This window comes from Psammomys obesus, unplaced genomic scaffold (assembly GCF_907164565.1).
Source record: "Psammomys obesus unplaced genomic scaffold, mPsaObe1.curated_primary_1811, whole genome shotgun sequence".
Lineage (NCBI taxonomy): Eukaryota > Metazoa > Chordata > Mammalia > Rodentia > Muridae > Psammomys > Psammomys obesus.
In genome coordinates, this window is record NW_026596240.1 from 590,630 (window position 1) to 604,927 (window position 14,298).

At 44.9% G+C, this 14,298-nt stretch overlaps 1 protein-coding gene across 1 annotated transcript in view; it reads right to left on the minus strand.

Annotated features, from left to right (window-relative positions):
- The window catches only part of Smyd1 (SET and MYND domain containing 1), a 42,376-nt gene extending 35,605 nt beyond the window's left edge, over positions 1 to 6,771 (minus strand). The window contains exon 1 of the mRNA XM_055596380.1: positions 6,650 to 6,771. Coding sequence (XP_055452355.1) covers positions 6,650 to 6,771 — 122 coding nt within the window. The remainder of the gene's footprint in view (positions 1 to 6,649) is intronic.
- Between the last annotated feature and the right edge of the window lie 7,527 nt (positions 6,772 to 14,298).

A 14,298-nucleotide genomic window follows, 5' to 3' on the forward strand; every position in this document is an offset into this window, starting at 1 on the left:
AAAGAAAGAAAGAAAGAAAGAAAGAAAGAAAGAAAGAAAGAAAGAAAGAAAGAAAGAATTTAATTTGAAAGAGTACAATAAAAAAACAAAACCTGAGTTCAGCTCATCAACATCACATAAAAGCTGGTCACTGCCTGTCTTTTGCCTCAGCGCTGAGGAGGTGGGATGGGTGGCTCCCAGGGCTCACTGGCCAGACAGTCTAGCTGAAATGGTGAGCAGATTCCGCAAGAGACTGTGCCTTGAAAACTAAGATTGAGAAGGCTTGTGAGAGGGCTCAGTAGACAAAGGCACTTGCCAAACAAGCCTCCCAACCTGAATTCTACCTTCAAAATCCACAGTAGTAGGAACAGACTCCCAAAAGTTATTCTCTGGGAGTGTCTTCCATATGTGTATCATGGCACGAATGCACCCACATGCACACACAGAGAGACACATAAATAAAACATTAAAAAAGCATACTGCCAATCCTCGATGTTTTTCCACAACAGCTCTCATGGGATGAGACGCACACAGCCATATTCACACCTGGATGCACCCTGTCCTCCAGCTGACACTCGTTCAAGGCACACCCTCAGAAAAGTGACCTCATTTGTCACTTTGTTCTGGGTTTAAATGGCAGTTGCTACTGGCCTATACACCCAAGCAGTGGAGAGGCAAATGCAGCAGTACCAGAAATTTCAGGACCGTCTGAGCTACAAGGTAAAACCCAGACTCAAAATACTAAAAAACAGGGCCAAACATGGCGGCACACACCTGGGATCCCAGCATTTGGAGGTAGAGGTGTTACAACCAATAAAATGATGCTGTGCACACACTTTATATGAAAGAGGTTTATTAGATAGAGATGAAGAGAGAGAGAGTAAGACATGATAGGGGGAAGGGAAGGGGCGCTCCGACAGAGAAAGAGGAGAGAGCAGGAGACAGAGAGTGAGAGAACAAGAGGGCAAGAGAGAGAAAGTGGCGGGTTGATCCTTTTATGGAGCAACTGAACCATGCCTGCCAGGAGTGGCTACCTGATGGTGACACATGATGACATCATAGGTTGCTAGGCAACCCAGAAGCAGGCTGCTTATTGCTACATTCATACAATCAACAGTGGCTGATTGGTGAGTCTTCACTTCTGGTTGGCACAAATGCTTCCTACTGCTCTCGCCAACCTACATACATCCAAACCCTTCATCTAGGACCTTCTTCTCCCTTGGGTAAGATTTTCCCTTTACCAGCATGGTTTCTCTCCCTCCCCCCTCACTCACCTACAGAAATCCTAGCGCTAGGTAAACCATGTCTGTTACAGGCAACTGTGCCCTTGGTCTCTTGCCAGTGCTCACAAGCTGTTGGAACAGATTGTACCATACTATTCTACTGAGTCAAACCTTGCTCTTGGGATGCCTTGACAGGTTACTGACTCCTACCTGACCAATGGGAATAATCCATTCGTCCATTCCTCCAGATTCTCCTCTGGGATGTCTTCTGGAGAATTTCAGATTTCTACACCTAGTGCCTGCTTTAAGGGCCTCTAAGCTTACACACTTCTGTAACCAAACTTGGCCTCAATTTCCTTTGATGACAGATCCAAAGCATTCCTCTTTAATTATTGTCAGTGATTGAGTAAATGGAGGTTCCCTCAGGTAAATGGAAGTTCCCATGTTCAAGTCTCTTCTTCTATCTCTGTTTGTTCTCTCAAAAGTTTTAAACGTACACCTAAAGGAATTTTCTCCATAACCTACTTAACTTTGTCTTCTGCCTATATACATGTTCCAGTGTCCTGCCAGACCCAGGTGTTTCCTATATCCACAACAACACCAAAGCAGCTACCACAAGGTTCAGTCTGACCTCACAGACTTCCATCAAGCTGGACCTGAACTTTCCCTCCCAGCCGTGGATGTTCTTACAGACCCTGGACAGCATCAAAACAGCCTGTTCTTCCTGGACTTGGCCAGCATTTCAGCCTTTTGACCTCCCTACAGTGGCTGCAGTGTGAGCAGGAAGTAGCCAGAAGAGAATCTACACCCACTATTCACTTACTATTAACAAAAGGCTGGGATGGTGTGCTTCAGGCCCAGGACAAGTAGCTCCAGGTTCTCCCAGCATTCCTCAGTCCCTACCTGCTGCCTTGTATGGCTTGCAACTCTCTACTGGCAACCCTCTACCCTGAACTTCCCAGGGCAGGGGCTTCCCCTCCTCCTCTTGACCATGTAATCTGGCCATTTTGTTGCTATTATCTCTCTCTTTCTCCCCCCCTTGCATGGCAACCAAGAGCTGCTTCCAATGCACCTACATTTATGTACTTTCACTTGTCGTACATGAGCAGCGGCCCAAGCGCCTCATTTTTTAATATAGAAAAAGGGAGGAATGTTAGTATTTAGGCAGCCTGCTTCTGGGTTGCCTAGCAACCTATGATGTCATCATGTGTCACCAGACAGGTAGCCACACCTGGCACTCGTGATTCAGTTGCTCCATAAAGGGATCAACCCGCCACTTTGTCTCTGTTGCCCTCTTACTTCCTCGCTCTCTGGCTCTCTCCCCTCTCTCTGTTAGGGCACCCCCCTCTTTTCCCACTATCATGTCTCACCCTTTCCTTCTCTCTCTCTTCATCTCCATCCAATAAACCTCTTTCATATAAAATCTGTGTGCATCTTTGTTTCATTGGTCCTAACAAGAGGCAGGCAGAACAACGGCTCAGGATTGCTTTCCACAACACAGAGATTTCAAGGCCATCCAGAGCTCAGTAAGACTTGTTTCCAAAAGCCAATGATAAAATGTCAATTATTTTTAAACATCTGAGTTTGATTATTATTTAGTCAAGTTTAGATGTACAGCTCACACAGTTTGTGTGGCATGTTAACATATCGTTTCTCTATACCCAAGGACAACCAAATAAAAGGCATAATTCTAAATCTATTATAGCTAGTTTCAACTATTTTAAACATTGAGGAGAGAAGCCTAAATAATTCAGCAAACACTTATTTCATTTTCTGAATTAACTGCTCAAGAATTTCTCTAATCCTGTTATTAAATTATTTCCATTTATAACATTACTTGTCCTCCACCACCCACTCACCAGCTGTTATCAGATTAAAAGTCACTTGTGCTATGCAGGACTAACTCTGTCTCTCCTACAGAGAATACATCGACTAAAAGCTCAGATGCCCCAGTGGGCCTAAGAAAGCTCATAACTGATTTCATTGTCCCAAACAGCCTGACTAACAGCAATCTTCTAATACTAAATAATATTAATACACCGACATGAGCAAAAGGACGAAAGTGGCAAGGCTTGGAGGCCGCTTGTTGGGAGAGCATTGAGAAGTGATCACTTGAAAAGACAGCGGAGAGCCTCAAGCTTGCCCTGTGACCCTGACTTGGGAAGGGTGAATATCCCTTTAGGTCTCAGTTTCCCTGTCAGAAATAAACAGATAACTCAATGGGTCTCTACTTCTGTGCTGAGAACCATTGGAAAGCAATGAAATCTACTGACTTTCTCCTTAAAAATAAAAATCACATATGCACATCCACACAGACTTTGTTCTTCCACTTACAAACATTTCCCTAGCTCAGGCTCCATGGAGTCCAGATGCTAAACTAACTCTAAAATCAAGGCATCTGGAACTGATGATGATAAATAATAAAATTATTAGTCTTGTTGTTATTATTTATTATTAGTGGGGAATAATTGACAGGTTGAGAGGACTGAGGGGATGGCTAAGCAGTTAAGGGCACTCATTGTTCTTGCAGAAGACCAGAGTTTGGTTCTCAGCATCCATGTCAGACAGCTTACCATCACCTGGAACTCCACTTCTGGGAAACCTGAAGCCCTCATCTGGCCTAATGAGCAACTGCACTCATTTGCTCATCACACTTTCACACACATATATGCAAACTAAACCATCAAGAAAGAGGCTTAAAACTTCTTTCTCTTAGGTATCCCTGCAAAAAGGAACATCATAAGGGCTGGGATACTGCAAGCAAAGTGTTGCTCAAGTAGTGTGAGGACTTGAGTTCAAAGCCCATGTCCCATATGAAGTTAGATGTATGCCAGAGCATACATCTGCAATCCCAGCTCTCTTAGGGGATGGAGACAGGAGAATCCCCAGAAACTGCCAGGCCACTCAACCTGCCAACAAAAGACCCTGCCCTCCTTGCTGAGCATCATGCGGAACTCTGGCAGATCTCTGAGTTTAAGGCCAGCCTAATTTACAAGAGATGTTCCACAACAGCCAAGGCTGCACAGAGAAACCCTGTCTTGGAGAGAAAAAAAAAAAAAGCAAAACCTGAGGTTGTAATCAGGTGCAGTCGTGTACACCTTTAATCCCAGCAGTCAGGGAGGCAGAGGCAGGTGGATCTCTGTGAGTTCCAGGCCAGCCTAAGCTACAAAGTGAGTCCAGGACACCCAGAGCTACACAGAGAAACCCTGTCTCAAAAAAAAAAAAAAAAAGAAAGAAAGAAAAGGAAGGAACGAAGGAAGGAAGGAAGGGAGGGAGGGAGGGAGGGAGGAAAGAAAGAAAGAAAGAAAGAAAGAAAGAAAGAAAGAAAGAAAGAAAGAAAGAAAGAAAGAAAGAAAGAAAGAAAGAAGAAAGACAGAAGCTCTGAGGTAGCCTGTTGATCTCCACACACACCGGTGATGGCATGCTCACACTACCACATGACATGCACACAGACTCAAAGCTAAACACAGAAGATGTTCAGATTATTAAACGGGAAATGAGCCAGAAGAAAGTGCCTGACATGTTAAGAATGAAAGTTCTCTACGGAAAGCCAGATGTGGTGGTGCACATCTTTAATCCTGAGTTAAGCAGAGAGAGGCAGATTTGGATCTCTGTGAGTTCCCGGCCAGGCAAGGCTACATAGTATGAGCCATCTTATAAAAAAGAGAATATTTTTAGTGTTGGCAGAAACACACACACACAGAGACACTCACACACTCACACACAGATTCCTCTGAAACACTATTAGTGTCACTCGGGCTCCTGGTTACTCCTTGGATGGTAGTGAGCCACATGTCCTGGCTCACTGCCTTTTTCCCTGGAGGTCCCTGGAGTACATGAGGAGGAAGTGGAGTTTAAATGCTAACCAAGTTATCTCTGAAAAGCAGTGCCCACCTCCAACAACAGCTGACTCTGTAGTACTCACCCCGCCGAGCTTATCAGAGGCTGTCTTAATTCAAGCCACACAAATGCCAGACAGGTCATTCCAACTGTGGCTCAGAAAATGCTGTCATTCCAATGTAATCACTGTGTAGGGGGGTTGTGTTTAAATAAGGACTGAATACTGGTCTAAAAAAGTGATAGACAAGGTTGTAGGGACATGAGAAGATAATTTTAACAGACCCCTCTCAAGCTGGAAAGACTAAGCCATCTAGTCATGTGCCACAGAGAATCACACTGTGTCCCTGCGGACACAGGAGCATTTTAACTGCAGGGATGTTTGATTTTATGAGAAATAAGAACCCATCAAATGTCTCTTGATTGGAAAATAGACAAGTAAAATGTTGTACATATTTATGGGGTGGGACACTTACAACAGTTAAAATGATTATCCCGTGTAATTTATAGAGCAATGTGGAACGCACCACACGGAGCTAAAATAAACAGCTCTTTGAGGATATTTAAGACGTATCAGTGCCTGCAAGATGGCTCCGCAGGCCCATACCAAAGGATGAGGACCTGAGTTCAATCCCTGGGACCCATATCAGAGAGAGAGAAGAAACTCTAGAAAGCTGTTCTCTAATCTCCCATGTAGCAATGGCATGAACACACCTACACACCCATAATTTTTACTATCACAAAAACAAATGAAGTATTTAAACACTTACTGTTCCCATGAGTATAATATAGGAAACAATGTTTAAGGGAAAAAAGCAAGCTCTAATCTGACCCCTGGTGCATGATATCATTTCCATAAAAGCAAAAAAGACAAACTGTGGCTTCCAGAACACTCACTGCAAATCAGTGTATGAAATAACAGAAGAGCACTCTGAGAAAAGTTGATTTAAAGTAAAGCACAAGTTACTCCTGAGGTAGACATTTGGCAAAACTCTTAACATTTGGAAGTAAATGTATAATTAAAACTAAATTTTTAAGGTTTCAACAAGTGTTTTAACAGGTTTATACAGACCTTTAGCCTCTTTTGTATAGCCAAAGGAAATAGAGGTTTTGTAAGAAAACATTTCCCGCTGCTCACATCTGCCCACCCACCACCAGCACAGCCTTTCAGGCAGGTTCTCTGTGATTGGGACAAAGTGTGTAAAGGCCCAGCTCAGCTTTGTCACTCTGATGCAGCCATAGAAAGGTAGAGACAAAGACTCCTTGCAGAAAAGGAATGCCAACAGACAGCCATCAGAAGTGCAGTCTGAAGGCCAGAGAGACGGTTCTGTTGGCATAGGCGCTTGCCGACAAGCCTGACTGAATTCAGTCCCTGGAGCCTACATGGTGGAAGAGAGACAACAGCTGAAGGCTGTCCTCCAGCCTCAGCTCATGCACTGTGGCACGTGTGCGCTCTGCACACATGCACCCATAAATAAACGTAATAATTTTTTAATTGAAATTAAGCACCCCATGAACTTTATTCCTTCCCCTGATGATTTCAGGAGCCAGAACTTGAGAGCTTGGCACCAGTCAAACCAGCGGGGGAAGGCCACTCTCTGCTTCCGTACCTGTCAAAAACCACTGCAGAATAAGCCCGCTCAGCAAAGATGACATCCGCAGCCCAGAATTCCTTCGTGGCCTTCAGACCTCTGCCTTTGCCCTCGGAAGTGAAGACCTCCACATTCTCCATGCTGCCTATTGTCATCTCAGAGTCAGTCAAGCCCGCGAGGTGGGTAGCTCACACTGAGCCAAGCCTCTTGTCCTTGCTGCTCTTAAGCACCTTCATCGTCCCAAAGAGCAGGACTATAAATGGACAGGCCACCTCCCCTTCCCAACTCCTCTCCAGTCCTGGGCCCTCACCTCCCCCCTCCACCACTGTTTCTGGAGAGAAGACACAAACAGTGACCTGTCAAAGGTCACATTCATCACCCAGAAAAGACCCCAAGACAGATAATAACCACAGGATACTGTGGTCCTGGTGTGGAGCCTGCCAGGTTATAAAAACCTGTTTAACATACTTCCTGCATGTGCTGCATTCTAAACTGCAATCATATTCAGCTTGAATTGAAATCAAGAGCACTTGGTTAGCAGGATATTTTTAGCCTCCAGATGCCCTGTCAATCAAAATCAGACAACTGGAGTGAACCCAAGAGAAGAGGCAAAGTAATATGGCTGCTCTGGGACCCATCAGCTGTCAGACACAGACTTTCTCAAGTGAGATGGGCCCCTTGACCTACCCCACCCCAGTTTCTACCCATGGCAAGAAAGAAACAGCAGAAACTAACATGGGCCTTTTGTCATATACATACCAGCACTCTTAAGACTCAAGGGGCATCCTTTCTCTCGGGTGGCACCTGGGTCTCTCACAGCAGTCCACCCCATGGCAGGGAAGGCAGAGCATCCCTGATGGTGCAAGAGAGTTGGATACAGAGAGGGCAGGCTTTGAAAACAACCCACTCATCTCTGAGCCCTTTCTGCCAAACTCCTTGCAAGCATGTGTCCACTGCCAGGAAAATATCAACTTGCTCTGTCCTTCCTCTCATGTAGGAGGGAGGATGGTAGAGGCACAATCTAAAATCCCCATGAGCTTAAGGCTGCTCCTCAGCCAGTAGGCTGATCTCACCGAGGTCGACGGAAGGCTCTTGCAGGTTCTGCACTGTTTTAGCAGCTATATAGTATTTTTAGTGTCTGGGTATGTGTAGATTCTAGATTGTTATGGTTTGAGTGTGACCATCAAAGTTCAAGTGTCAGAAAACATAACTGAATGAAAACACAAAAACAAAAAAGAAAAGGAGGAGGACATGCCTACTCTCAGAGTATGGAGATTTTTATTGTAGCTGTAAGGGAGAAAGCAGGCAGAGAGGCATCCAGGCTGAACGTGGCTGGCAGAATAAACTGGACCATGAAAAAAAGAGAGGAGGGAGAGCAAGAGAGAAGCTCCTGCCTAGGAGGCAGCCTGGGCCAAGAAGAGACCAGTATAGCCAAAATGTTTGGGCTATGTAGGGATCAGGCTGTGGTCATGGAAGCCCAGCCCTGGGAGGGAGAGATCTAGGGCAGGGGCCAGAGTGAAAGTCCTGGGAGGAGCCACAGGTCCTAAGTGAGAACTGTTTGGGTCTGAGACCTGCATTCAGGAGTGAGCACCTCTAAGAATGAGTAGTTCATTAGCTTTCTGACCTCATGAATAAATTATTTCCATTATCAAGAGAATGGATTCCTGCTTTAAGGGGGGGGGGGCTTCTTCCATTCTGTGATTCAGCAAGAAGGTCTTCATCAGCTCCAGAATCATGAGTCAATAAATTTTTGTTCATTATAAATTACCCAGTCTCTGACATTCTGTTATAGCAATACAAACCAAGACAGGCTTGTTTAAGGGGGACCCTCTGCCCTAGATCTTTACAAATGCAGTAGCTCATGAGCGCTGAGTCTGCTACTACCACCTGAAGATGGGGCCTGTGAGGCAAGAGTGGTAGTCTGCCTCCCTGGGTTTGTGGTGAGGCTGAAATGAGGTAATCTGTGCAAGGGCAGCACAGCTCTTGGCGTCTCATAAAGTACTCACTCAGTGATTTGCCTCACTTTATTTATTGTCATATCCTCTCTAAGTTACCAGGATGTACCAGAAGTTCTAATATATCTTCAGCCAAATGGTACGTCTCAAAATTCTTTCAAGCCTTGGAATCCCAGTCAACCCCTTCATCAGACAGTGTGTCCTGATTCTTGGAACACCACAGCTAGATAAGCTCAGTGACTATCTAGTATTTCAAAAACATAAAGTATTTGAAATTAATACATGGAAAAGGTAAACCTCAGGGTTGGGTTTGGTAGTGCCCACCTTACAAGGTAAGGTAAGGTGTCTTTGTTTCCGTACCATTGCTGTGAGGAGATACCATGACCAAGGCAACTTATGAAAAAAATTAATTTGGGGGCTTGCCTCTAGTTTCAGAGGGTTAGTCCATGATCGTCATGGTGAGAAGCATTAAAACAGGCAAGCAGGCAGGCAGGCAGGGTGCTGGAGCACTAGCTGAGAGTCCACATCTTATCTACACAATGGAGGCAGGACAGAGACTGGGCCTGGTGTAAGTTTTTGAAAACTCAGAAGCCCACCCCCCAGTGACATACCTCCTCCAGCAAGACCAAATCTCCTACTCCTTCCCAAACAGTCCACCAACTGGGAACCAAGCATTTAAACATGAGGCCATTCTCATTCAAATCACCATACCAGCTACTGTAGGTGCTAGAACAGGTAGATTGTAAGTTGGAGGTCCTGAGCTAAGTAGCATGACCCTATCTCAAAGCAGAACAGGAGGAGGAGGAATAAGAAAGGCAATAAAAACAACAACAACAAAAGTAAATATTACTGATACTAAGAAAGTGAAAAGCAGTACGAGTTCTTCAACCTCCAGGAAGTGCCCTGCATCGGCATTGCTCTGTAACTCACAGCCTTTGCAACAACTGCTCTCAGACAGTGCTCAGTCTGGCAAGGGCTCAAGCCTACTCTAGATACTGTACTGGGACATATTCAGCCTAAGCCACCATCAAAGAAGAAATCTACCTGACTGAGAGGAAAGACAAAGACACCAAGCTCTGAGCTTTTGCTTTGTCTGTGGCTATTCATCTTATCACAGTACATCTATGTAGTAGGAAGACAGATGTTCCTTAGAAGATGTCCCAGTTCAAATACCCAGAACTATAAATGCCACCTTACAACATTATCTATTCATGTCAAAATAGACTTCATATCATGAGGTACCTAAAGTATAGAAGCATAACCCAGTTGTATGTTTGAAGGTTCTGTGGAAAGTAATTCAAGTTACATGAGGCCATAATGGAGACCTTAATTTGACAGTGCTGCGGCTTTGTAAGAGGAAAGATGTGTTCCGTCTCACAGTGCCACATCCTTTTCCACCCTGAACCTCTGCAGGAAATCTACCAAGAGGATTCTGCCACTCACATCCACTTGATCATGGACTTCCCAGCTACAGAATCATGAGTCAAAAAGCATATTCTTCATAAATTAATCTGTGATATTCGGTTGGGGCATCAGAAGATGGACTGAGGCACATGCCAGGGGGAGCTTTGCAAATGTGACTAAATTAAGGCCCTTTCAGTGAGGAGAGTATCCTGATTAATCCTGGTGGGCCCAACGTAATCATAGCAATCCCCATACGAGGAAAGCAGGGACAGGAAGGATTAGCATGGAGGCGAGGGGGTCAGAGTCAAAGCGACACTGCAGCGTGCTTTCTTGCTGGTTTCAGAGATGGAGGGATGGGTCACAAGAAATCCAGGAGACATGCAGAAATTGGAATAGGCAAAGAAAGAGATTCCCACTTCAGAGCCTCCAGGAGTTCAGCCCCACTGACAAGGGGAACCCCACATCTGCTTCTGATCACCAGAAGCATTTCCAAATGTGTTCCCTATGATAGTGAAAGCAAAAATGCAGTTGATTCTTGATTCTGGGTACACAAATCTCCTGGGGGCGGGAGAGGGGGGACTGAAGCCTATATCATGACTTTAAGATGCATCTCTTAGTGGAGTGCCGAACAAAAGAAATATAATTATAAATTAGAAATATAAATATAAAAATCAATCTTTAATATTAATATTAAAATCTTTAATATATGCTGTTTAAAATCTTTTAGCATGTTTTAAAATCTACACACTTACACACTTATCAATGTAATATTGAACTAACAAAAACTAAATATTAAAGAACAGAGTTCTAGACTCAGGTGACACTGACTAATTTTTTCCTTTACCTGAAACATCCCTCTGGGTGTTGGAGATGAGCAGAGGTTCTTCACTGTCTAAGGTTGGCCTTTGTTCCCTAGGATATACTGCATCTCTGGCCAGCATCAGTGAGATAGCACACATCGGCATTAGCTGCCAGCTTGGTGGTGGGGAGGGGCCAGCTCAGACTATATCCTCAAAGGTAGACAAAGGCAGAGCAAAGGAGCCAGGTATAGGGGCTGTGTTGGAGAGATCGGTCGATCAACACAAAACCAGCAACAGATATCCACTGTTGCTGCTGTCTGAAACAACAGTGTTTCAGGACAAGCTGGCTTTAAAATTGTGATTGTCCTGCCTTATCCTCCCTAGTTGCTGGAATTGCCAGTGTAACAGCACCCCTGTGTAGACAGCCTCCTAAGGAGTTCATTTTGCTAACCTGAATTTTGGGTAAAATGTGTTTCCAGAAACATGTTGTAACACTTAAAAGTTTTGGCTGTTACTGGTATGTATATACATGGTTGTCCCAAACCTTTAAACTGATCGCCTCAGAGGCCTCAGGAGAATGATTCCTCAACTGTGTATGTTACAATTTAGGGCCTATATATAGATAGGTATGAAAGTACAGGAAGTAAAGTAAAGTAAAAATATGGTTTGTGGTATGTTTTTGAAGCACCTGTATGAATACAGGGATACTACCGCACCCTGTAAAAACTGCAGTGTCCCCTCTGCCTAAGCTCTACTGGCTGAGCCACATTTGCAAAGACTACCATCTAGTGGCAAATCAAGGGAGCTGCGAGCATTTACAGTTTCTACGCTTATGGAAAAACAAACAAAACAAAAAGCAAAACTTGGAGCACGGTGGCACACACCTGTAATCCCAGCCCTCAGGGAGGCAGAGGGAGGCGGATCACTGTGAGTTCCAGGCCAGCCTGGTCTACAAAGTGAGTCCAGGACCGCCAAGGCTACACAGAGACACCCTATCTTGAAAAGAAAAAACAAAAACAAAAAGGACAACCTTTCAACCACCTTTCTACTTGGTGGAAAAGTACATTTAGGGCAGAAGTCTTCCAGGGCCCTTTATAGCTGTGAACTAAAATTAGTTTTCACTTTCTTGAATGGCTGGGGGTTGGGATCAAATAAATTTTGTGGCCAAATATCTAGACAGAATTAAAATTTCAGTTACTGTAAATATAACTTATCAGAAAACAAACATGCTCACTTGTTTGCATCTCTTCTGTAGTTGTATTCATTAGGACAACGGCAGAGCTGACTATATCCAAAATGTAATGCATATAACCAGAGTGCTTACTGCTGACCTTTTACAGAAAATGTTTGCCAACCCCTGCTGAGTCTAATAACAGAATGCTCAGAATGCTTGGCAATATTAAACAGGCCAGGAAGAGCTCATTATCTCTGAGTACAGTCAGGGGCTCATTCATTCAGAGACTGAATAAAAGGTGTGCTAAGTAAAAAGAGGGAATGTCATTGAAAACAAATATGAAGGGCTGGAGAGATCGCTCAGAGGTTAAGAGCTCTGTCCTGCTTTTGTGAAGAAACTGAGTTAGGTTCCCAACACCCACATCAGACCACTTCTAACTGCCTGGGGCACTTGCCTTTGATCCTAGCACTGGGGAGGCAGAGGGAGGTGGGGCTCTCTGATTTTGAGGCCAGCCAAGACTACACAGAGAAACCCTGTCTCAAAAAAAAAAAAAAACACACACACACACATATGTGCGTACACACATGTATATGCGCTCTTCCACACAGAAACACACAGACATGATTAGAAGCAAGTCTTCACGAACACATTTCTATTCATTTGCAAGCTTTTATATAAGAAAACATTTTTAAATAAGATAAATAAATTTCTAAAAGTTGGAGGGAAGAGACAAGTCGCTCACATAGACAGCCCATTATATCCTGTCCAGTTACCGTGCAGACACATCGCATGTTCTTGTCCCTGTGGTTTCTGCCTTTGGGTTTTGGTTTTGGTTTTCAAGATAGGGTTTCTCCTTGTAGCTTTGGCTGTGCTGGAACTCTGTTTGCAGACCAGGCTGGTCTTGAACTCACAGAGATCCACCTACTTCTGGCTCCCCAGTGCTGGGATTAAAGGGGTGTGCCGCCTGTATTATTAAAGTAGGGTGGATTCAGTAATAGACTGCCTGAGTGTGAAGGCTCCTGATCCTTCTATAGAGGAGCTTCATTAGGAAGTAGGGGGAGGCAATTTCTGAAAAAGGAAGCAAATGCAGCATAGTCTTAACAGAATCCTCAGGGCTTGTGCGACAAGTAAAGGTGTGTAAAGGTGTTTGTAATTCCAGCACTTCAGAGTCTTAGTCTTTAAAGAGCCAAAAACCCTAGGGGAGACTTCCCAGTCATCCAGTAACTCCAGCACTTGAGAGGCTGAGAGAAGAGGGTTGTTACTGTTAGATAGGGATTGAGGAGGTGAGTGGAAAAGAAAGACAGGCAGCTCCAGAATCAGAACTGATCTTCAATCAGAACTGAAGGGCCACAGTCTTTCGGGAAGTGAAGCGATGTGCATGTGGCCCTGGAGCTCCTGGTGGTTTTGTAGGACTGAAACCGGGAGCTTTGGGGCTGGAAGATTCCATCTGCAGGTCAGTTCCCCTTCATCCGGAAGTGGTCGACAGCAGCTGGGCTGGTACGGGGATCTCCTTATCAGAAGCTTTCCCAAGTCCTCAGTCGGCTGTGAGCTTCTTAGTCCACCGAAGGCTTTTAGGTGATTAAACCTTCAATCACTGGTTTGGGACCAGTCTGCGCTACAGTGAGACCCTATCACACACACGGCTCTCTGTGTAAACATTGCTGCCACGCCCCAGCATCTGAGGCCAACTTCTGGACTGCTTATGGTATAAGCAGCCCCACCCCCGCTTCACACAAACAAAACAATTAAAGTTATTTCTATCTAAAATACATATAACTCAACTACATGCTATCCAAAAGTAGAAAACTCAGCATACTTCAGCAGTGCCTGTGTGAGATGCTGTATCTGTGGTAGGAGTATGTATGTGTGTGTATTTCAGGAAAGTAGGTGAATACAAACAGTGATCTGAGGTAGGTAAGCTGGGCGTTAAATTACATACGGAATTTACGGACTATGATGGCAAAGTATTCACGAGCAGGGGTTGTGTTTAACTTTAGGATTAAGAGCATAACAAGAAAGAGAAAGTGCGTTTTTTAGCTACTTTACCGGTGGAGCCATACATTTCCGTACTCACTCTAGTTCTTTGGGCGAGCTGTGTCACTAGATTTCTTTCCTCCAGTGGCAAGGACGCCAAAACCCTACCCTGCGCAAACAGAACCGCTCATAGCGCGAAATGGCGGGAGGGGGCGGGGCCAGCATGGAGGGCGGGGCCAGGAGGAGGCCTGCGCGGGGGCGCCCTGCTGCGCATGCGCGCCCCGCCGCCATGGCGCTGGCGCCGTCCAGTCAGCCGTGGGTGGTGGCGGCGACTTCCCCTCAGGAAGTCAGGGCTCCGCC